This window comes from Anabrus simplex, chromosome 5 (genome assembly GCF_040414725.1).
Source record: "Anabrus simplex isolate iqAnaSimp1 chromosome 5, ASM4041472v1, whole genome shotgun sequence".
NCBI classification, from domain to species: domain Eukaryota; kingdom Metazoa; phylum Arthropoda; class Insecta; order Orthoptera; family Tettigoniidae; genus Anabrus; species Anabrus simplex.
This window is the reverse complement of record NC_090269.1, coordinates 119,553,323-119,579,877: the sequence shown is the minus strand read 5'-3', so window position 1 is coordinate 119,579,877 and position 26,555 is coordinate 119,553,323. Positions and strand designations below refer to the sequence as shown.

At 39.1% G+C, this 26,555-nt stretch overlaps 1 protein-coding gene across 1 annotated transcript in view; it reads right to left on the bottom strand.

Annotated features, from left to right (window-relative positions):
- LOC136874677 (aldehyde dehydrogenase, dimeric NADP-preferring) overlaps positions 1-26,555 on the bottom strand; it is a 145,652-nt gene that overhangs the window by 59,333 nt on the left and 59,764 nt on the right. The window contains exon 8 of the mRNA XM_067148315.2: positions 814-929. Within this exon, the coding sequence (XP_067004416.2) occupies positions 814-929 (116 nt within the window). The remainder of the gene's footprint in view (positions 1-813; positions 930-26,555) is intronic.

Sequence of the window (26,555 nt, the reverse complement as noted above, 5' to 3'; positions counted from 1 at the left end):
AAACAATATAAATTTATTAAGGATGAGCTGTGTGTTTAATAGAAAACATTGTTAGCGTAAATTGTATAATATTGTATTATAGGAAAAATTTTCTTCTCTTGTTAATTTAATATTTAGTGCTTGACAATAATGTATTTTAGTGTACCATTTGCCACCGAGGTAGGCACCTCATTTGCAAATAAAGAGATTTTGATTTGATTTGACATCGCTAATAGCCGTAACTGAAAACTTCACTGGTGAACAACCATGATTACACTATGCTGTTGGAAACTTCATTCTTTTTATTAAAAAATAAAACTTTCACAACAAGGTTCCGGCCAAGGGAAAAAAAAATTACAGTTCATTTTAGTCAACAGTCAAGTTGCAATACCAAAGATACAAGGGATAAAATTTAGTTTGGTCTGGAAAGCTTCCACTTTGTTAGGCCTTTTTTGTAAAACAGAAAACCTGTTAATGTAAGCAAACAACTATTTCACACTCATGCACACAAACTCCTGAAAAAAATTTATTGTGTATTTTTTTAATTAGCTACATTGATTTTGTGTCCAAAGCAGTGCATGAAATTAGCTTACATTTACGGAATGAAGAGGATACGAAAAATGTGAACAGTAACATAGCTTGAGAAGTGTATTTAAACAGAGAACCATCATTCACCAGAAATAAATGAAACAGTATGAGTGACAAGGACACATGCAGGCTTGAATATTGTACTCTGTTTTTTAATTTTTTCCCTCCTGTTAATCTGGTACACAAATGTCAATAAATGTAAGCAATCCAACAAATAAAGCAATAAGATGCAAGTTAAAGTATTACCTGCAATATGCATTATTGTTTCATTACAAGAAACTCCTCCACTAGAAACTTTTTGCAACAGCAAGTTTCTATCTCTCTTCTTATTAGTGAAGATGTAGAAAGCTAATGGTTTCTCCCTGCACCAAGGAAATACAAATAAAACATACCTGCTTTCCAACAGAAAATATTGAAAATTAAGTGTCAAAAACAGACAAATCTGCCCATGTTAGGAAATTTAAAAAAGAATAGTGACATCTTTATGTGACTACATTAAACACAGATCTATTGTAATTAACTAAACATACATAAATTTTTTACAGCATTTGCCAAAAAATTAAGAATTAACATATGATGTCAACAGTATAATGCACCAGTTGTCTAGACCGAGATACCTAGAGCACAGAGTATCTTCTTCTTCTTCTTCCCCTCCTCCTTCTTCTTAACTGTTAGGTTGGTACCACAACGGCCCATATTTTCTACCAAAACTTTGCCCTATATTTCAACTGATCTACATACAAGCAAAATTTGTTCTGCAAACTAAGAAAATTGATACTCTGCTATGAAAGTTTTGGTGGAAGACTGAACACCAAAATTTTAAGCAAATACTGAAATTTAAAACAACTCTTTAGGGAGCACACCTGCAGCCTAGTTAGAATTGTCTCCTTCAAAGTACTCCCCTCTTCTATTAGTACATTGCTTCCAGCAGCATTTACACTTGTGGAAGAAGTCCTGGTATAGATTTCAGTTTGGAGAATAGAAGAACTTCCAGACCTAGGTCACGTAAGCACAGATGTCATGTTCATAGGAAATTCATGAATCAATAGCGATGCACGAGCTAGAACACTGTCTTGGTGAAGGCTGCAAGAGTTGTTTCTTCAAAAGTCTGGTATTTTTCTCTCAGTATTTTCTCCACAAAGTCTCAAGACTTTGAGATAATACCAGCAGTTCACCAATTGACTCTCAGGTAGGAATTCGTATGCACAACATCGTTGATGCCAAAAAAGTCTCAACAATATTTTCATGTTTGACCTGACCTGCTGGGCCTCCTTCAGTCTCAGTGAATCACCATAAACTGCCTTCATTATTTGTACTTTTCCCTGTGTGAACCAGATGTGAATATTGATATACTGCTCGTAATATTCAGACATCTCGACAATCGTAACATACACTCAACAAGCTCGCAAACTATCAGCTGCATAGCAAAAGCCAATTGTTTCAGAAATGCATAGCAAATGGCAAGTTGCTTAGGAGTGATATCATTATACAGTGCCACTTTCCTGCAACATCTAAGACTTCACATTAGTGTGATATTCACAAAGTTTAAATGTTTTTTGAACTGGCCCTTCCTGTATTTAATTGGATGGCCCAAGAAATGAAAACAGCCTTTAAACTATACTGTAGCTGCACTATTAGTAAAACCTGTTTTGTGTAACCTTAAGAGCACTATCCTGAGCGAGTTTCATCAGTGATACTTAGGATGCACATACATGGTCTCTCTTATAAACTCAGACCGTCTAACGGCATTTCTACTCTCCAAGACCTAAGCATCTGTACGAGAGGCGCGCATAATAATCCTTGATGATGATGATGATGCTTGTTTAAAGCGGTCTAACATCTAGGTCATCGGCCCCTCATAATGGTACGAAATGAGACGAAATGTAATGACAAATTAAAAGTAGAAAATCCTCCACTGACCAGAATTCAAAACGTGAGAACGAAGAATGAATGGATGGATATGAATTTTAAACAATTGGATCCGACCTGCAGTGCGTCACATTCACAGAAACTGATGTAAAACAACAGCATTACTGACGAAGAGATTGCTTCTAAAGCACAATACTGAATCGATGATTCTTGCAGTTTAAAGGGGTCCAAAATCCAAGTCATCGGCCCCTCGTAATGGTACTTATCGCTAGGAAGTAGAACCATGGTATTTGTCATGGTGCAGTACTAATCAAACGTAGCGTAGACTCACGGTATTCCACACATTATGGTACTACAAACAGGTAATGAAATTCGCACATGCAACACAGACCTATGGTGTTTCGCACATTGCGGCGCCATATTTTTTTTTTGCTATTTGCTTTACGTCGCACCAATAAAGATATGTCTTATGGCGATGATGGGATAGGAAAGGCCTAGGAATTGGAAGGAAGTGGCCGTGGCCTTAGTTAAGGTACAGCCCTGGCATTTGCCTGGTGTGAAAATGGGAAACCACGGAAAAACAATCTTCAGGGCTGCCGACAGTGGGGCTCGAACTCACTATCTCCCGATTACTGGATACTGGCCGCACTTAAGCGACTGCAGCTATCGAGCTCGGTGCGGCGCCATTTACAGGCAATGCAAACCTATGGTGTTCATTACATAAGTGTACTAACCACAGGGACTCATACTATCCCCTGGTGTTCCTCATGTAGTGGGTACTAATCATAGGCAAGCCAGAACCATGGTGTCACTCATATAGTGGTACTAATCACAGGTACTGTAAAAGCCGACATTGCACTCTAAGTGGGGGCTGACCTCACGGTGCTCCTGCGTGCTACTAATCACAAACCTATTTGGTACCTAACATAGTGGTACTACGCGTAAGTAAAAGTGACCCATGGTGTTCCCCGCGTGGTGGTACTAATCCCAAGTAGTTTCATGGTTCTAATACAATCATCCCTTGGTCACCCCTTTTAGTCACCTCTGTCGTACGTACGATATTGTAACTGGTGTAAAACCTTCAATTATTATGTTTACTATATTTTAATTATAGTTTATTTAATGCTAAATTATATTTTATTAAATGTTAAACATGACTAGTACATGGTTTCCCTGTAAATATGTAGTATAAATTTGTATAACCGCAAATACGTATTGTGTATAAGTTTAACCCCAAAATCTATATAGTCGAAAGCGGTAGAAAATTCCATAATGTTCGTATGTTAGACTTGTTGTACTATAATTTGGTATATATAAAGGGTTCTGGAAACTTACTGTAAGGTTTTATTATCCCGATACATGTAGAGACGTTACGAATGTTGTAGATATTTCCATGTGTATTAGTCATTGCCTACGCTATAATACAAGGCCTTGAAATGCACTCGTGGAAACAGGTGGCATTCTAGTTCACCATTCAGCCGCTAGGATCATGTTCTTCCCCCCCTTGTGTTCGAATGGCCGTATATATCAATAAGTAAATTATTTCCTAAATAAAAACAACTGAATATTTTTGCGAGTATTGACAGTAGTTTATTTATAAAGCAGTGCTGCATCGGCTTGGGTATGTCATATAAGTTTCAAAACTTTCCTTTTAAGGGTCTTCTTATCAAGTTTCAAAACTTTCTCTCTTCTACTTGAGTGGCTCGAAGCAATGATGTCTAATAGAGGTCTCAGAAATTGTCATATTAGAAAAAGAGGTGGTTTGTCGTCTTTACACTTTCCACACTTAATTTCACTGTTGAACATGTCTTTCGAAAGAAAAACGTACATCTTAGTCTCTCTTCGGGGCAAGTACTGTGTAGCGGAGGTGACAAATTTTGTCGTTCACTGCAGAAGTGCCACAGACGACGATTTTCGGTATCTGAGGGCTCCCCGATCTTGAAAATGAATAAGACACAATATTAGACTTTGAGTAGCTGGAGAAGAGATATGTTCTAAACAGCCTTTACAGTCTGTTTGTTCTTTTGCCACACGAACCATAATGTAATTGTATTCCGCTTGGCATCTTAGGTAGCTGAAGAAGAGCTCTATGTCATCACTTGTTCAGTTCCTCGTCAATGCATAATGCAAATGTATCCTTATGAGGTATTTTACACAGGCTACAGTGAATTGGGTAGTCAAGATCTCTGCCTAATACATTTCCCACATGAATCTTTTTTTACTTTCTCTGAATGCATTTGAATTTTCTTAATATATGACAGAAAATCATTAATTAACCAAGTGAGGCGTTCATCTTCAGTACTAAAAGATCCTCGTTTGTTCTCATTCCTGGATATGTCCCACGTGAGGTGTAACAGACGTCATGCGCATCGAACAATTTCATAAAATGCTCCATAAAACAAATGGTTTATTTCAGTCTGTATTTAATGCTCTCGGGACAAATCATCTCCATACTTTTCAAACCAGAGATAGTTTCAGGGGAAAATACAATATTTTTAGCTCTTGATACATTCATTTTCTGCAAATTTGTTGGGCAAATTATTTTTCTGGTTGGTTTCCTAATTTAAGATTTCTGAGTTTGAAGAGGCCTCTCAAATGATCGTCGGTCACGATAGTATTGTTTGCAAAAAAGTCCCGTGACAAATTTTGGGATCGCCCGATTCTTATGACGTAACTCGGATCAAAACTTAGGAACAGTCGCCTAATTTCATCAGCTTGAAGTCGTATCTCATGCGTAATACTTCCTCTGTGTAATGTTTCGAACACTGAATATTCACTGGAAACTTGTGAAACGAAATTCCACTACCTTTAATTTCTCGTGAATAAACTGCGAATGCTTAACATCAGACGAATACATAATACATTCACAACCAACTCGGTTAATAAACGCGTTTAAAGGCGCGAACCTGGTAGACGGGGGCAAGAAAGCGATCCTAGCGGCCCGGCATTGAACTTCAGTGTGACCACTTCGATAGCGTTTTACGGGCTCTATTTCCAGGCCTTGTATTATAACGTAAGCAATGGCATTAGTAAACAGTAAACGAAAGTTTGAGTACCCATTCGACTAGCTGGTCGATCGATATTTCGAGTGTGTTCCATTAGAGTGTTGAAGAACTCTTCCAGAAGTCGATAATTCTAGATGGTTGATCGAATAGTATATATATCAAGCTGTCAATCACTGAAGTCAGTTCTTAGGACTCAGGCAAGTGATGGACTGCGAGTAACTGTTCGGCTCCGAGGCGGAGTTGGTGAATTCAAGAGAGTGCATGTTATAGTGCGCGAGTCAGTGTTGTTGATATCTGTACTTGTCAGAACCGACTTCAGGGTACTCCGCTATTTAGTGTTGTAGTGTCATTTGCTACTGTGTAAAATTGTGTGTTGTGACTTACCAACTGAGCTTGATAGCTGCAGTCGCTTAAGTGCGGCCAGTATTCACTATTCGGGACATAGTAGGTTTGAACCCCACTGTCGGCAGCCCTGAAAATGGTTTTCCGTGGTTTCCCATTTTCACACCAGGCAAATGCTGGGGATGTACCTTAATTAAGGCCACGGCCACTTCCTTCCCACTCCTAGCCCTTTCCTGTTCCATCGTCGCCATAACACCTATCTGTGTCGATGCGACGTAAAGCAACTAGCAAAAAAGTGACTTACCGTGTAAATAAAGTAATTTATACAAGAAAGTGAACGTGTTCTCGTGTGATATTTATTTACGTAAAATAAAAGCGCATTGCAGAACGATACCTCTTACGACAGGCATGGGATACTGTGGTTGTATTCTTTGTCTGCGTCCTCCACCCACAGGGAGTCATATTTCTTGACCCTGCAAGAAGCATGCATGTGCTCAACCTAGCATCAATAGCCAGTCTGAATCTCAGCTGTTAACGTGGTGAGACAGTTGTCATTGCAACACCATATTTTCGTATGTAAAAGTTATTTTAAGTACGAGTCAGCTCAACGGGTGCACAATGCATTTGTTCATCAATTTCCTGATGAAGTGCCTCCTTCATGAGCACAGATTCACGTAACTGCAAATAAATTTGAAACTACTGGCTCAGTGCTCAATAACAAACATGCGCGCACACGAACAATTTTAACAGGAAAAATTAGATGACACTGATGCGAATCTTGAACGATCTCCAAATAAATCACTCACAAAATTAGCACAACAAGAAGGGGTTTCGGTTTCTTCTGCACACAGAGCTATAAAGCTGTTACACATCAAACCGCACAGGTTTATATGGACCTATTGTTTAAAACCTGCTGTTCCAGCCACAAGAATGAGATACTATGAGTGGTATCTTACATCATTGAATTATCGTTGATTCGACCCACAGCTTGTGTTCTTTTCAATGAGGCCTGGTTTCATCTTAATAGTCATGTGAACAGTCATAACTCTCGCTCCTGATGTCCAGAAAATCTTTTTTACAAATTGCTTTACGCTGCACCGACATAGATAGGTCTTATGACGACGATGTGATAGGAAAGTTTTAGAAGTGGGAAGGAAGCGGCCATGGCCTTAATTAAGGTACAGTCACAGCATTTGCCTGGTGTGAAAATGGGAAACTACGGAAAGCCATCTTCAAGATTGCCGGCAGTGGGGATCAAACCCACTATCTCCCGGATGCAAATTCACAGCTGCGCTCCCCTAACCGCATACCCAACTCGCCCGGTTGCAGAATTTTTTTTTTACTAGGGGCTTTACGTCGCGCCGACACAGACAGGTCTTATGGCGACAGAAAATTCTAATGGTGTTTATGAAGTCCCTCAATTTGAAGGATGACACTTCCAGCATCTTTTACAACGTAAGATTTCATATGAGATTGTATACACGCTTAAAGCAGGGCGGCTGTGTGGGACGTAAGTTGGGCTGAGGCAGATGCTGTAGCGCAGAGCACAAACACCGTGCGCTCGGTCTGGGCTTATAAGAGAGACCCTGTATAGTACATATTACATACAATACTACATATTAAACCCTGCACTGATGAAAGGTTGCGACTATATATACGAATTATATAAAATGAACAGGAAGGGGATAACCAAAATCATGTCACAGTATTGTGAAAGATGTTCCTGGGACAAACCAAGGGATAAATCCAGCTTCATGCAGTTGGTACTGGGTTGTCCAGAATATTTTGGGTGTTAAGAAAGTGTATGATGATATTTCCAAACACAACTATACTGTTTGGAAGTACATGCATGATTTGTTCTAACTGTTTTCAAACTGAAATTTGACTTCATGCTTCAGTAAAGTTTTGTTGCTCAGTTTAAGTAGTACGTTCTTAAAAAGTTCTATTTTTTTGGCATGTGATGCAATTCCTCTATTAGAATACTGATATGAAGAAGAAATGAGTTTACAAAATCAATCAATTTGAATGTGTACTACAGTCAGTTAGAGAAACTGCCCCAAAATATTTTATAGATGAGATCGTAACTGGTAAACAAACAGTGTGTTGTGTTCTACCAAAACAACGTAAGGCATTATATTACTTGGTCCCTTGCAGAAAATAGCAGAAGATTCCTCAAATGTCTTACTACACCTACTTCATTGATCAGACATTGCCCAATATGATTTACACTGTTTTTTTCTCTGGAAAATAATGCTTTATATTATTCTGCAATTTCAACACTGTAAAAAAAAAAAAAAAAAAAAAAAAAAAAAAAAGAGTTTGATAATTTCTTCACCTAAACATCATTCTCCATCCAGATGTAATTCTGAAATTTCTAAGTTACATTTATACCTGTATAAACACTATAAACTTAACACGCAATCTGAAATAAAAAGACTGCTACACCAGCCTAGTAGTTTGCAGCCCCAGGTTTGATTACAAGCTAAATCCTTGATCTGGAACGCAGCTGACTTGAGTTATGTGAGGACAGTTAATAATTAGTTACCTCACAACAGCTAAAAATGCAGACCATGAAGAGCTGATATTAACAGCAGTGAGAAGTGGAATATTGATCAAGTGAAACCCAATACAGTCTATAGGAAGGCAGCCACCAATCAGTAGGTCCCTTTGCAGAGTCACTGCGACACTATTTAAAATATATACAGGATGGGGCAGAGGGACTTGCTTATTTGATTTGAATTTGGCTCCCTGAAGCTATGGTTGCTCCGAGGAGGGTGGAAGTAGGCACTTTCGTGAGGGCAGGGCGTAAAGTTGTTGCTCTGCTTGGTTTAGTGAGCATCATGGAGTGGATGAGGGTAGAGCGCGCGTTTGCTGCCGAGGCATACTTTTCTGACGGCCACTCAATCATCGCCACGCAACTTGCATTTCATACCCAATTCCATATTGCGCCCTGTTGTGTTCCTGGTCAACAGTTGATTGTTTCATGGGTGAACAACTTCAGGAAAACTGGTGATATGAAGGAAAAAATCTGGGCTTCCATGAACAGCAAGGTCACCCAAAAGCATTGACATGGTAAGGCATTCTGTTCGATTGTCTGCTCGCTTTGCAAAGCGAATCTTTTGTGAAGAACTGAAATTTCATCCCTACAAAATGGCTGCGGTGCAGGAACTTAATCCACACGATTTTGATGCTCGAGAGAACGCGCGTGAGGTGCTTCTTGGCATGCCTCATGACACACTTTTCTTCAGTGATGAACCTGATTTCCATCTTTCTGGAACTGTAAATAAGGAGAACATGCGCTATTGGAGAGCCCTGTGAACCCCAGAATAATTCATCAGCATCCCCTACATTCACAACGTGTAACTCTTTGTGTATGTTATCGCGAGTTGAAATAAATGGTCCATGGTATTTTTTTAAGAAAATGAACGGACAGTGTCGGTGACTGTTGTCCGTTATGTCCAAGTGATTCAGGAGTTTTTCCTGCCAGCACTAAACAAGATGGCTGTGAGAGATGTATGGTTCCAGCAGGATGGTGCCATGGCACACCCAGCACATGTCAATGACTGTTTTGCAGCAACACTTCTCAGGACGCCTTGAGGGGCGATCTGCACTGGCCTGCATGGTCGCCTGATTTAGCCCCCTGCAACTATTTTTTATAGGGCTATCTAAAATCAGTTGCTTACAACGATCATCCTCAGACCCTGGCTATTGAGAATAATGGATGCCATCTGCCCGATTTCATCTTTAAAACTGTGTAGACATAAAATGTAAATGTTGTACCTGATGCCATTCAAAGAATTAAATATATATCTAGAATACTTTTTTTTAATTGAATTTTTAAATAAGTAAGTTGCTATGCCCCACCCTGTATGATACCAATTACAGACCTGTCTCCAGTATGATGAGCACTTCTTCAAACCCCATTTCTCCAAACGGTTATATCTTGTAACAGGTACTTACAAGATATGAGTTTGCTCCATTTCACAGACAATGGGAACTCCAAGAATAATTCTTTATAACGCACCAATGGACAAAATTTTCTACTTTACTTCTTAGACTTTCGAGCTGGAGCGAAGCATCAAGGTCAACAGCAGAAAACATTCTTCAAACTATATAATTTTATAAATAATTAAACAAACAATTATACTATTTAAAAATTCTTGAATAAAATTAGAATAACTGGAGACCATTTTAGAATCACCTTCCAACATTCTCTCATGCCTTTAGATAAAATTTAATTCGTTGCAATGATGAAAGCTTAGTGTTTATTAATTAATGTAAGTTTTTGTGGCTCATTATTATTTATTAAATAAGTATTACTTCTGGATTAGAGCCACATATATTTATTTGACAAATATTTACAAGTTTCATTCGCATATGATGATCTACTGCCGACAGTAAGCATAGCATAGCATAGCATGCCTTACAGAAACATGTATTGAAGTCCTTTGAGTGAATCACAAACTGATTATTCACTGCCCACTACTGACTGGAGTCAGAGATCATTGCACTGTGCTCCGGTGCCTGGGACTAGTCACCCTCTGCCGACAGTTTTTAGAGTGTGTCGTGCTGTGCCGTGATGGTGTTGTGTTTATATTTCTGGAGTTCAGGTTTACATGTATTTGACAAGCTGCCTTCCCTGTTAAAGTTATTTGGACACAGCTTGATCCCTATGGCTTCCCTTACAAGTCAAGCATAGCGGTCTTGTACAGATCCGATGACGCTCACCTAGTCAAAGAAAATTTGTTCTGCTATGGCAGACTGGTTTATAGCATTTTCTGTGAAGGAGGTTGAAAGAGTGACATTCTTAACAGATCGGATTCGTTTCTTCAACCTGGTGTTAATAAGTCTTTTTATCATGTAAGTATAACTGACAAAATACGAGTGCATTCTTAAGAAGTACACTATAAAATCAGTCTTCACCACAACCCAGAAGCTCAAATTCCTGTTTCGAGCAAAGAAAAACCATCTCTTGAAATGCTTAGTGTCTATGAAGTGCCATGTGGTTGTGGTCGTTCATAAAGTGGCACGACAAAAAGGCTTATTAGCACCAGGGTGAAGGAACATATCAGCTCTGTTAAGAATGTCATGCTTTCATCCTCTTTCACAGAAAATGATATCTGCAGGCCTCTGAGTTGAGCAGCAGTTGCCTGATAGGCCAAGGCTCATCAGGACTGATGCCATGGGGTGAGTTTTTAGTCTATGAAGACAACTGGCTCACAACTGTTCTCTAAGCCTCATATGTATGTGAACACAAAATATATGCCTCTCTTGGGAACTGAAATGGGAAAAGGGAACAACAGGTGTGGCTTTGAAGAGGCACAATAAGAGGGTTGTATCATTCTTATGACCCTACATAAAAAATACCAATGTGTTTGTCGACAAGTGAGAAATGCCTGTTAGTTTTCTATACAGGGTATGTTAGCAAGTGGTACAAAGAATACTTTTTCTCTCCAAACAGCAAAAGTAATCCTATCTGATTGTGTGGCTCTGCAGTACAAGTTACTTGACTGGGCCTGACAAGATCAAGTGGTGAAAATTATGGGACTCCAGAAATCTGCCCTTGCCAATGAAATCTCATTTCCTCTAATAAATGTTTCCTCTATTGGCAATACGAGGACTAATGTGTGCAGATCCATCATCAGTGCTGCAAAATCAACTTTTGGCATTATATAATCTCGCTGTCCTTTTATAAACAGAAGGTTCAGCAGGAGAGGCATGCAAAAAATAGCTGGCACAGAGAACTGAAGAGAGCCAGGAGGGGTATGTCAAGGCATATCGATAATCAGAGAAAACTGTAGCCACAGCAAGAGCTCCTCACTTTCACAGCTTACATGAGCAGTTGGGTTCCAGGGAGGGAGAAAAGATGATTTACCAACTTGGACTGCTCTTTTGTGCGCTTTAGCAACACTTAAGACTAAAGGAAGGAAGAAAGAATGGAAGGAAAGAAATTATTGGAGAAACATAAGATCTTGGAATGCTGACGTGAGAACGTCAATGAGATCTTGAAAACTGAATTCACACATCCACCAATTCCTGAAAGTCTCTGAATTACTGGACCAATTTTAGTCATCAGCACAAAGGAGACTACAAAGGCAGTTAATAAAATGAAGTCTCCGAAAGCTCCTGGACCTGATTAACTTCCAGCAGATCTTTAGAAGATCGAAGAATTAAACAGTTCTCGAATAGACTAGCTAACAACCTTTAATGCCAGTGTGGATGCTGGTCACACATGCACAGACAGGACAAGTCGTCTCACAATCCCAATTTTCAAGAACCAGGGTGATCCAGCTGTGTGCTGTAATTGTTGTGGAATCCGCCTCCTGTCACACACAATGAAAATTTTCTAAAGGGTTCATGAAAAATAATTGTGCAACATTGTACATCTTAGCCAAAATCGATGTGGCTATATCAAAGGATCTGGAACCACTGCTGCGATCTTTACAGCTCTACAAAACATTGAGAAGCATTGTGAAAAATGAAAGCTCATTCACATTGCCTTTCTTGATCCTGTGAAGGCTTTCGACTGCATACCACACCATCCAATTTGGTATGCATTGCAAGATCATGGAGTCCCAAAACAACTCCTTAATTGGGTTCAAATGCTTTACGTTAACACCAGTGGTAGAATACAATGTGCCACTGGTATAACAGACAGCTTTCAGATGAAAGTTGATATCCATCAATGTTCAGCCTTGTCACCTCTAGCCTTTGTTTTTGTAATGGACATGATCACTCAAGACTTATGGCATAAAAGTTCCATGGAACTTACTCCATGCGGATGATGTCATCCTTGCCAGCACATCCAAACATGATCTGCAACATCACGTCCAAACCTGGAATGACTCCCTCAGCAGATTTGGTCTTCATCTTAACATTAAGAAGATAGAACATCTAACAAACCACATAATGGTGATACCGAAGTCAATGGTGAATACTTACCAAAGACGATACCTTCAGTTACTTAGGATATAATTTATGTAGCAACACCAACATCAATGCTGGAGTGTGAACAAGGATAAATACTGGATGGATGCAACTGATGGACATAACAGGAGTACTTTTGTGACAAGAGAATGCCGATACACCTGAAGTTGAAAATATACCATGTCTACTGTTTGCCCAGTTGATATCTATGGAACTGAGTGCTGATCTATTAGGAAAACAAATAGAGCACCAACTTCATGTTACGGAGATGCAAATGTTGCCTTGATTGATGGGAATTTTTCATCCTGAACACATTACAAATGAAGCTATTTGATGGATGATTGGTGCTGCCCCAATATACAAGAAAATGTGTGAGAGACATCTCCAATGATGTGGCCACATCATGCGCACAGCACCGTACACCATCGCCAATATTATCTAACACCTTAAAGTTAGCAGAACTCCACCAAATGGAAAGGAGAATGATGAAGTACACGTGGGACATCCTCACAATCTTTAAGATATTGATATTGTGATCGTAAGCATGGAAAGAGACTTTTCATTTTAAAAATCCTACATGCACTGGCTGGAATTTGAATTGTGATGGCATTGGTGAGAAACCAGTGACTAAACCACTCTGCTATTACATCCCCTAAAGAAAATGATACTAGGTATAATCAAAGACACAGCATCCTCCTCCATATCCTTTTACTGACGTACCTCCTTTTTGATGTCAGTGTTAACTTTATCAATTAATATGAGCTATTATCTATCAAATGTTTTCACTTCAATGAACTGAGTCCATACTACGGAGAAAACCATCTAAAGCCTAACACCTCAAAGATGCAAGTTTGCGCTTTTCACTTAAAGAATATGCAGGCAAGAAGAAAACTGAAGATTTCTGAGAAGGTGCTCTCTTGGATCATTGCTTAACACCTAAATATCTAGGGGTAACTCTGGATCATGCACTCACGTATGAACAACATTATGTTAACACAAAACACAAAGTATCTATGCGAAATTCCATTCTTCGCAAGTTATGCGGTACAAGCTGGGGAATGCAAGCTCAAACAATGAGAACTACTGCTTTAGCACTGAACTACTCTGCAGCAGAATATGCATGCCCTGTTTGGTATAGATCGTGTCATGCCAAACAGGTAGATATTGCTTTAAATTAAACCTGCCGGCTTATAACTGGTTGCCTAAGATCTACACCTTGTGACAAGGAATACTGCTTGGCTGGCATTGCTCCCCCAGATATCAGATGTGAAGTAGCTGCCAAACATGAAAGATCTAAAGTAGACATTTCCCAAACATATCCATTGCATGATTATCAACCTGCTCAACAATGATTGAAATCAAGAAGTTTTCTTCATTCCACGGAGTGCCTTTCAGAGTCACCTCAATCATCAAGACTTAACTTCCTGGAGATCCAGAAACCTTCATCTCAACGGATGGATGGATCCATATGAAACTCTTCCAGCCAGTTATGAAGGTTGTGGTCAACATGGAAGAGTCTGAACAGGCTGCGGTCTGAGGTCGGTCGATCTAAGAACAATATGAAGAAGTGGGATCTATCTGAAGAGTCAACCCTCTGTGCCTGCGGAGAAGAACAAACCATGGCGCACCTACTTAATTGCAACTCCTGCCCTCTCGTTTGCAACATGCAAGATTTGGTGATGGTCACACCAAATGGTCAAAATGTCGCCAAATTCTGGTCCGGTATGATATAATTGTTACTTGAATGTACCTCTAGTATGTTTTCACCAGTTAGGCCTATCTAATTATTTCTCATTCTTAATTACTAATTTATATGATGTATTGCTTCTGATATGAATAAATAAATAAAACTTCAATACTAGCCCATCTGGGGGCCATGATTGTTAAAGCATCAAGTATATATGACACCGCGGTTAGCTGGTTTGAGTCCCGTTGGTTGAAAAAATTTCACCATCAGAATGTTAGCCAGCAAGGTAGGAGAGGAGAGGAGGTGATACTGTATATCATTTCTAATCACTACATTATGCACAAAACCCTGAGTATAGTACTGAAAATGAAGAATAAAAATCCACAGCCTGTCTCCAGTCATTTGACCGGGTCAGAAATGGAATGAATGAAGCCCCCATCTTGCAGCAAGGATAGGAATTGTGCCGGCTGCCGAAGCCTGTCGCACTCATCTGGGGCAATAATTAATGAATGACAGATGAAATGATATTGGAGAGTGTTGCTGGAATGAAATATGACAGGGAAAACCAGAGTACCCGGAAAAACCTGTCCCACCTCAGCTTTGTCGAGCACAAATCTCACATGGAATGACCAGGATTTGAACCACGGAAGCCAGCAGTGAGAGACCGGCACGCTGCCGCCTGAGCCACGGAGACTGCAAAGGTATGGTACTATTGATGATAATTCGTCTGTTGGATGGGGATGTAAAGCCTAAATATCCAGGCTAAAATATCCAGCACAAAGTGTACGGAAACTGGTTTAACAAACAAGTACTGTAGTGAACAGGTTAAGGATTACATCTAAGGAAATCTAAAAGAATTTGGGTGTACTGGTAACCTACAATTCCAAGCTGTCATTGTTTCCCAGCAGCAAACTATGAAGTTTACACAGGGTGGTCAGGAACAAAGTAAACCTGGTATAAGCGTTAAAGGGTTGGTCATGACAATAAATAATTTGAAAAGAATAATTCCATATTTTGTGCCATTGTAACTTTGTCAGCTGCTGAAGTTAGCCAATCAGATCACTTTGTGGGCAAATTCAAATGAGGTCTGCAAAGTGGTGTTGCCACATCTGCATGTGCATTAAGACCACCAACTGAAGAAAAAACTTTCACAGGGTAGGTACTTGGATACGGACCTCTGAGCTGACAGGATTGTGCCATATCAAGTATGCTACGGTGACACCAGCAGAAACCCACAGTATGTTTATGTTTGATGCTGATTTCTTGCTAATGGTAGCTGCTACATGATTGGTCATTTAAGGGAATCTGGCATGCTTACAATGGACTTGGACTCGCATTGTATGTAATTCAATTTGGAACAAGAATTAAATTCATTTGTTGTAATAACTCACATTGCTACACAAACTTATTCAGTGTCAATATTGCATACAACGGTTCTCTTATGCAGAGTTTGCTGATATGCATTTAGTACATGGCGCTGCTCAGCAAATCGGAGCCAAAGCACAGAGGTTGTAAAGTGAAAGATTTCCTCACCGTCTCGTTCTGCACAGCAACACATTTCGATCAGTGGATAGAAGAATTTGAGAAAGCGAGTGTGTTTATGTAAACAAACACAACAGTGGATGGCACCAATCCGTAAGAACAGAAGCTTTTGAAGAAAATGTGCTTGAAATGATTAATGCAGATCAAAGTAAGAGTTCGAGGGTCATTGGCTATGCTTCACAGGTATGTAAAATTCGCATGATGCCTTACAATCTGTCTGAAATAGCAACATGTTAAAAACAACTTTGTTATGGGTTTTCATTATTTTTTTCTGCAGGCTTCCCACTCTGTTGTGTTGGATGTCATGTATGAGGAAAATCTCTATCCCTATAACATGCAAAATGTGCAAGATTTGAGAAAGACAGATTTACCTCTTCGCCAAAAATTTTGTCAGAGGCATTTAAGTCAGTGTACTCAGGACTCTGACTTTGAGACGATGAGATTGTGGGCAGATGATTCGTGCTTTACGGAAGAGGGAGCTTTTAATAGCCATATCAGTCACATTTGGAACTAAATGAATCCTGACAAAACTGATGTCAATTCGCATCAGAAGAAATTTAGTATGATCATTTAGGCAGGTATTATCAGTGACTTTTTGGTGGGCCTCATCCTACTCCCTCCCCATTTAGATGGAGGCACATTACAATCTTTTCTACAAAATGTATTCTCTATTCTAGTTTATTTAGATGAGGTTCCGCTGGCGGCATGTCAAGCAATGTGGTTTCAACATGACGGCACTCCATCACATTTTGCTGTTCTTGTACGCCAGCACCTAAATGCTTTGTTTCTTAGTATATTGATTGGTTGAGGTGGGCTGGTTACCTGGCCCTCTTGTTCACCAGATCTAACACCCGTAGGCTTTTTCTGTGGGGGGGGGGGTCCTTTCTAAACAATTGTGTATGTAACCCCTGTGGATTCGGACGAGCAACTTGTTGCTAGGATAATTTTAGTTAGGGACCAAATGCAGAGAAGAAAAATTGCAGATTCAATGACTCAGCGTTGTCACGCCTGTATTTGTGCTCGAGGAGAACATTTTGAGCAATTCCTGTAAAATATGTCTTATTTGTTAAGCCTATTTTTATTTTGTTTTTTATTGTTATTGCAAAATTGAGTTTATTTTTTACTGTATAACAATGTTTACATGTTAAACACAGTACTGGTTAGTAAAGGTTAGTTACTAGTTATAATTGAAAATTATTTTCAAGTTTTAGGGTTGTAAATATTAGTTGCAAAAGTAATTAATTTTGGTGAACAAAGTCTTGTGGAACTTTTTTTTTTTTTGTGTTGAAATCTAGGTAATCTTGACATTCAAATTCCCTCCAAAAAACAATTAAAAGTTAAATTAACTTTCTTCAAAATTTAAAAAATTCATTTAGCACTAAATTAACCCGACGATACTTTGTGTTGCTTTTATGAAGGAAACACGGAAATAAATTAAATCTAATATTTGTACCATTTCAAGGATTGCTGTAAAAAGAAATAGGTCTCAAGAGCAAACTTTGCACAAGTGAACCATTGCAAGGCGATGTCGACACTGACTAATCTTGCATTGCAATGCCAGTCGAAATCCACTGTATGCATGCCGCATTTCCATTAATAACTGATTGCCTAACAGCTACTGATACAGATAAATCAGCATCAAACTCAAACACACTATGGGTTTCAAACTGTGTCACTGTAGTGTACTTGCTATGGCGCAATCCTGTTAACTGGGAGGTCCATATTCAAATCCCTCCCCTGGCAATGATATTTTTCTTCGATTGCTGATTTCAATTACATGTTATAAATCTCATATTATGTTCCGTATTGAAATGTACTTAAAATCAAATAATAATATTAGATTAAAAATTCCACCTGTTTTCAAACCAGTCTTAAGCCACATGCAGGTTTAGCAACACCACCTCACAAAGCCTATTTAAATTTGCCTGCAAAGCAATGTGGCTGACTAACTTCAGCAGCTGATAAATCAACAACAGAGTGAGATATGGAAATATTTATCAGCATGACCAGCACTCTAAGGCTCATGTATCTGATTCACGTTGTTTCTGACCATCCTGTATATGAAGATATGGTTGAATGAGACAATTAAACCACTCCTGGAAAATTTAACTGTGATTTGTTTTACTCTAACAGTCAATAAGAGTACTATTCTTTAATATATAATAAATATAATATTTAATACATACTGATTACTGAATGCATAATTTAGTTTTTTAATTTACATTATACCTGTCACATCATTTGTAAACTAAAATGACTCCAGACATGTACCTGTACAGTAACGTTCATTAGTCTACATAAAACAGATTCTAGACAAGTCAAACTTCCTTATGGACAGATTTAACTGTATTTGAAACCCAACAGGTCAGCAGAAGAAAACATACAGGAAAAACAGAGGTTAGTCTTTTATAAAAGAATATATCACTCAGGATCAAACACAGTTCATAAAGTACTATTTGGTCTGAAAAAGGTCATATCATTCACGAAATGAATAAAGCCAATATTTAAGAAGAAAGCTGTTCTCAAAAGGAAATAAAAATAACATTCTTCTGCATTTAAAATATATAGAAATATCCAGACTACAGCTAAATAACTCTGGTTTCTTCAACAGAGTGGAACAGAATCTTCCTGGCATTAGATCTAACCATGTCAGTAAAAGTAGACAATGCATGCCTTTCAAAGAATAACTTACAATTCCATACATGATATATACATACTTGTAATATATTATGTTATATAAACAAGAAAAGGAATTTCATTACCACAATAATGCTTTCAGATTTAATGGTTCCAATAAAATTGCAACTATCCTCATTCTCAAAGAGAAAATATTTGTTTGTGTGGAAGAATTTTGATTTCTATAATCTCAAATATGCAATGAGTGACAGTTGTCGTTTGAGTTCATAAGGCTAGTAAGGCCTGCTTCATGAACTGTTACAGGTACATCTCATAAAGCTAAGAGTAAATATTTGTTTCACATGTAAAGAACTCCCAGACTTGATAAGCTGTAAATTTGTCTGACCACTGCCTCCAGTTTGAAACATGACTTGAAGAAATGCTAGAAGAGAATCCTTCAGGATGCCGTGATGTTTTTTTTCTATGACTGATTCTAGTTATGTTAGAGAAAGATTAAATCAGCATGTAAAATATGATTATTTTTCATCATAACTATTAAATACTATATGATAGACACAGGCTACATAATGCATGTTATGTAAAATTTCAGCAAGTGATAACTTTTTACAAACAAAAATATAGTACAACCAAGTGTGTTATCACGATCTGCAGATTTACGCCACGTGTTGATGTGGTGCGACATCATTAGCTTTGATCACAAGGGCAGAGGCGCTTATTACAAAAAGGTTGGCAGTGGTGTTTCATTTACCACAGAATTCAGAAAATACATGGGTGGTTTAGGGGATAGGTGAAAAATTTCAAAGATGGAAACAAGTGCATCCAAGATCAGCCTTGTTGTGATTGCTCTTGAATTGCCTCCACTGAATACACTATGGAAAGAGTTTGACAATATCATTAAAAAAGACAACACAGCATTGTGGATAGAAGTGCAACAAAACTTGCTGCAGAAACAGTGAAGTGCCATTAATGATAGAAAGGTTATGTGGTCACAAAATTTGTAACGTTTGTGTACCACATTAATGAATGTATGACCACGAAGTTCAGAGAAAAACAATCGATAAAGATCTTCTTCTGACCTTGCATATTGTTTATCCTGCTATGGGTTCTTCTTGATGTTCCTATCTTTCTATATGTGGCTTGATATAATTAATATAGTTGTACAGAGCCAAGCTCTGATCATATCTTGAGTGATATCATATCTTAAGTGATACACTGTGATATTAGTAAGAAGGAACATTCTATGGTGTAATTGATGAAATACCTAGAACCAGGATCTGTGTACAGATTGCCATTCTTAATTTAGGCTTGAGACATAAATTAATAAAATTTAAATGAGTGGCTAGTCTTCATTCCATTTTTAAGTGCCAAAATCTACAAGACCTACAGGTGTTAATATTACCATCATTGCTAAATGCAGAATTGTTCCTATGCCACACCATTATTCACAAATTCTCATACAGCTTTGCAATACAAGAAGCACATGAGATGCCAGAAAGAGTAATCCAGACTTCTGCAATTTTTAGGTATATTAGCCGTAAATAAAAGTATGCATGAAGCCTATATTACATGTAATGTATAACAATAATTCCTATACCCCGAATGTTTCATGAAATTTGGTGCAGTCCATAGAAAAACTGTTGCAAAACTGCAAGAGCAAACAGGCAATATCAACAATGTGTATGTATGGAAAATAAGTATGCATAACATGTAAACCAAAGGGTAAATTTGTAATTCATGCAGTGGCTACACTAGCTCTGACCATGATCCTTTCGATTCACCCTCAAGTTCATCCAGCAGTTGTTAGCCAAGTCTTATTCAAGTAATACGTGTTGGATGCAGCTGTGCCAATCCAGAAACCCACCAAATGTGGAGGTGTACTTTGTCATACTGCTCTGAGCGCCCAGCAGAAAAAAATGGACATTTTTTTAACAATTTGCTTTACATCCCACTGACACAGATATGTCTTATGGCGACGATGGGATAGGAAAGGGCTAGGAGTAGGAAAAAGGTGACTGTGGCCTTAAGGTATAGCCCCAGAATTTACCTGATGGGAAAATGGGAAACCTAGGAAAACTATCTCCAGGGCTGTCGACAGGGTTTTTTGAATCAACCATCTCTTGAATGCAAGTTGACAGCTGCGTGACCCAAACCACACAGCCACTCGCTCCGTAATGGACAAATTGTTAGCACATATGGGAACGTTATAAATAAACAAATTTGTGCTAAGAATTCCCTGGAAGCAGGGCCAATATCCTTCACAAACACAAGAGTGGTAGGTGTTTGTGATCTTGTGATGTTTCTTTACCAGAAGAAACAACTTAACTGACAATGAATAACTGACGATGGTGAATTAAAAGAATAAGCCAAGACATGGTTGAAGTGTAGAGGAAGGCAGCAGACTTCTGTAACTCTGGGATGCAGAAACTATTACCCAGACTAAATAAATAAAAAAGAAGAAACTTGAGTACTTTGGCCATATCATTCTAAATAATAATAATTTCGTGTGGCTATTTCTAGCCGAGTGCAGCCCTTGTAAGGCAGACCCTCCGATGAGGGTGGACAGCATCTGCCATGTGTAGGTAACTGCGTGGTATTGTGGTGGAGGATAGTGTTATGTGTGGTGTGAGAGTTGCAGGGATGTTGAGACAGCACAAACACCCAGCCCCTGGGCCATTAGAATTAAGCAATGATGGTTAAAATCCCTGACCCGGCCGGGAATCGAACTCGGGACTCTCTGAACCGAAGGCCAGTACGCTGACCATTCAGCCAACGAGTCGGACATCATTCTAAATGATAAATATATACTCCTTCAGCTTACGTTACAAGGTAAAATTGAAGAAAAGATAAGTAGGGGAAGAAGGAGAATATCTTGGCTACGTAATCTACGAGAATGGTATGGCTTCAGTACCTCCACTCTTTTCTGAGTTGCTGAGAGTAAGAACCAGATCCAGATTGCCCTGGTGACAGCCGATATCCAAAGAGGATATGGTACAGGAAGAAGAAGTGATTGTAACAACAAAGTTAGAAAGTCAAGTACATGTACCAGCAATACATTTACAATGGAAATTTTATCAAGTAAACATTATGTGAATACATAGTGGCCTTTGTACCTTTACTTTCCAGGTACGCCTTGTATGTAATATGTCTTGTACATCCCTTTAACTCTATTATTTTTCCTTTAAAAAACACATTATTCTAATCATGACCTTTTCATTAAGTAAGCTCGGGTGCCATTAAGCATTGCCATTCAAAGGGCAAGTACACCTGGTAATGTTAATAAGACTGGATGAGTTCAGAGAGCTTCAGAAGACATCCAGTCTACATTCTACAGGATTTCAGCTGCATTTGGTCCCTTTAAGTGATCAGTAGCAAATAAGATGCACACGCAAGCTCAGCTGGAGAGTCTTTAAAATGTCAGAATACCATACAAGCAATATACAGTAACTCTAATTAAAGAAGGAAGCCATCTCCAACATGAAAGCAAACCTGTTAGAAATGAGCAAATTAAGTTATATAACCCAAGAACCAATTCCAGACCAGAACATATGTACAGAAAATCAATCATAACAGTAACACGATATATACATACAAGGCCTTACAAAACATTCTTCATGCATGAGAAGGAAGAACTTCCACCACTCAGCAGCACCTGAAATAAATTGGTAGAAACTCACCACCAAATTGCATGACTGTATCATTGATGCAAACTGTTCCACTTCTTAACTGTGAAGTAAACAACTCTTGGATACATTTGTCATTTGTAAATACATACAAAGACAATGGGCTCGTGCTACAGTGGGGAAAAAACAATGTAATCAGAAAAGTATTTCCATAAAAAGAATACAATTACAATATAATGCACTGAACTTACATAAAAATATTTTCCTGCAATAGAGGTACAAACAAGAAGCGCACAAAATCATGTTAAGTACTGGTCTCTTAAACATTTTACAGTAATTAACACCTACTTCTGAGGAAAATGAAAAAACACTATGAAGTCCTTATCTCACAGATGGCAATTCATTCACACAGGGTTATATTGTAGGTAGTATACTGCACATAAATCATTTGTATGAGGCCACAGTTGGGTGTATGAGAATCTGCAGGGCAAACTGGAAGGCATTTTCAAAACTCACTGACCTCTCAGGTGATCTTGTGGAGACCTAATATACAGTCTCACACTTAATTGTACAATACACCTCAGATATTCAACAGACAATGCTCAATTCCTGATTTTTTTTCCACAGCTTTGTGCTCTTCATAATCTCCTGCACTAACCTTTACTAGTACCATATGCAAATATAGTCTTTCTCATTCACCTCCTTCAGGTGGCTTCCTCTGAATAATAATTAATTTAATGTTATTGGCTTTACATCCCGTACGAGTTCTTTTACGTGCAGTAAACCTACCAACACGAGGCTGACGTATTTGAGCACCTTCAAATACCACCGGACTGAGCCAGGATTGAACCTACCAAGTTTGGGTCAGAAGGCGAGAGCAACCATCTGAGTCACTCAGCCCGGCAGCTTCCTCTGAATATCAGTGGTAGAGTATCGGCCTCTGAATCCCTGGTAGAGTATCAGCCTCTGAATCCCCAGATAGCAGATTCAAACTTAGCAGAGGTAGAGGGCCGAAAAAGATCCTCTCGACATTCCATTCCATGTCATACAATGTTGGCATATAAAGGATCTCTGGTGACACATTTAATGTTCAGCCAACAAAATTAATTAAAACATGCCACAGATTGCCCAAGGGAGATGAAAGTATCAAACTCGCAAAACCAATGAGGTACTAGACTAATGATCACTATGTCCTTAATTCTAAATGAAGCAACCACTAATATTTTACAGTGGCTTCTTCTTCACCCTCCTCCCCGTCCTCCTACTGCCCTTTTCCCCAATTTCAGCATTTGATGTGAATTTGTCCCAGTTTTATGGCTGGATGCCCTTCATGCCACCAACCCCAAGTGGAGGGATGTGTTTCTACGGTGGTTGATAGTATGGTGTGTTCTATGTAAATGAAAGAGAAGTGTATTTAGACTAAGAAAATACCCAGTTCCCAAAGCCACAGGAAATAAACACACGGCACTTAAAATCTCTGGCCTGATCAGGAATTGAGCCAGGGATGATCTAAATTAAAGGCTAGTGCACTGACCATCCACCCAAGAAGCAAGACCATATACAGTATATGACTGAACTATGCTATGTATACGTTTTTGTTCAAAAGAACAAGTTTTTCAATAGGATGCTGAAGACAAACTTTTTTTGGTTATTTGAAGCTCCTGGGAGTAGCATGTTCTTCAAAATGAATTAGTTCGACTCCTGTGCAGACTTTCTCTCTGGTAATTTTGGTGGAGTCAGCGGTGAAAACAGAGAATGTAAGTTCACCAGACAAAAAATTAGTCACCCCTGGAGAAATCATTACAAGTATCATTTAATGCCGTGTAACTATGCCTCTGGACTTGATAACTGCCTGGATTTGGTTAGTAAGTGAGTCCACAAGGTTGTGCAGGTACATCGCATCCAGGTTAAGCCACTCGCTGAGGATTTGATCCCGCAATTCCACCAAATTGCGGGGATGCTAATGTCCGAGTTTTACCAGCTGTTTCAAAATGACCCACAGATTTTCAATGGTGTTCAAGTCAGGTGATTTTGCAGGCTAACTGAGATGTAACACGGTGGGGGAGTGTTCATAAAACCAAAACCAGTTACATGTGTGTTCAGCTCGATGAAATTTGCTGTAATCAACTCTAAAAATCAGGGTATCAATAGCATATTCATCATGCAGAGGTTGACTGAAAGGCAACACCTGATCATCCGTAATGTTTAAATAAACATGCTGGTTTATGTTAGTGGTCAGCTCAGTGAGCAGGCTCAATCCCCCCCCAAAAACATCACACACCCACCTCTGGCTTGAACCTGACCTTACACACATCCAGGATGAAATGCTTCATTTGTCCTTCGGTGCACTCGACAACGGGCGTCATTAAAATACAGGTAAAACGTGTTACACCAGACTACATCACGTTCCGCCAGTCAGCTAGTGTACACATTCGATGATTTCTAGCCCACTGAAGACGCGCAAATTTACGTGCCTGCATGAGCAATGGCCTCTTGCGAGGTGACCAACTCCGAATGTTCATTGCATACAGTTCCCATCACAATTTTCTCTCGCTAACAGGTTGGGATGGACCTTCATTCACTGACTGCTCTGGTTTGGAAGCGATTTTGATTCACAAACCATAAAACGCATCTCCGGTATCTCTCAGTCAGGCTCTTTTTCCGACCACAATTCTGACATCAAGTTCATGACCATGTGTAGTACACCACTGCTTGTAGACATGCTGAACAGTCTGCTGTGAAACACCCACAAATCCAGCAACTTCACGCACTGTATGGCCAGGGGCATACAGTGCGTGAAGTTGCGTGAAGTCCTTTCTTGCCACCCTGTCACATTCTTACATCTACCCATGTTGATGTACACTGTCCGCTTGATTATCTATCAGTACATCTCTACTACAGAAAGGAAATACCAAGGATAACTTAATATGAAAATGCTTCTGGATTATAGATGGATACTCAAGTAATACATCGTAGTAACTAAAAAGAAAACCAAATTAACAAATGTCTGGATAAGATGAAGAGGATCACTTCTTCTTCTTCTTCTTCTTCTTCTTCTTCTTCATGTGCCATGTCCTCGCAGAACGTTGGCGATCAGTAGCATGATCTGTTGTTTGTTCATAGCTGTTCTGAACAGAGTAAGCTTTGTCACCCCAAATCAATGGCTCAAGTTGCCGAGCCACGATGTCCTACTTCTCCTCGGACCACGTTTTCCATTAATTTTCCCTTGGAGTATTACTTGCAGAAGGTGGTATTTAGAGTTCCGCATCATATGACCAAAGTATTCTAGTTTCCTTCTCTTGATGGTAGTGAGAATTTCTGGTTCTTTGTTCATACGGTGCAAAACGTCTATATTGGTCATTTTAGCTGTCCAAGGTATCTTCAGCATCCTTCAGTACGTCCAGATTTCAAATGCTTGCAATCTCTTGCACATAGTCTCAGTTAGTGTCCATGCCTCAACGCCGTATAACAGAATGCTGAAAACGTAGCACCGGAGTACTCGTGTCCGTAGTGAAATAGAAAGGTCACGGCTTGTTAAAAGTTTCCTAAGTCTCTGAAAAGAAGTTCTGGCCTGCTCAATTCTGCATCGGATCTCGTGAGTAAGGTCCCAGTCATCATTGATGTGACATCCCAGGTATTTAAATGTTGCCACTCTCGCGATCTGTTCCTTCGCTGTTGTGAGATTACCTCGAATGCCATCTTCTTTCCTACTTATAACCATCCACTTGGTCTTCTTTACATTAAGCTTTAAGCCCATTGCGCTGCTCGCTTCAGTGACAGCATTAAGTAGTTCCTGTAGATCCTGGAGATTGGTTGCAAGTAGCACAGTGTCATCGGCGTACCTGATGTTATTTATGATGAAACCATTAACCACAATTCCTTGAGTCTTTCTGTAAAGAGCATCTCGAAAAATCTTTTCTGAATAGATGCTGAAAAGCATGGGGGAAAGAATACAGCCTTGGCGAACTCCTTTCATAATTGAGACTTCTTCCGAGACACGACCATCAACTCTTATGCCAGCACACTGGTTCCAGTAGAGATTACCAATAATACGAATGTCCCGTCTATCAAGTCCTAATTCCCGAAGAATGTTCATAAGTTCATCATGGCGGACTGTATCGAAAGCCTTTTCGTAATCGATGAAACAAGCAAAAACATCAACATCGACATCTCGGCACCAGTGGACTAATACCTGCAGACTGAATAATGCCTCTCTAGTACCAAAACCATGTCTGAAGCCAAACTGCGAGGTTCCGATATTCTCCTCACATTTATGATAAATCTTGCATGCAAGACTTTTAGGAATACTTTCAGAACGTGGCTCATCAAACCAATTGTTCTATACTCATTGCAGAATTT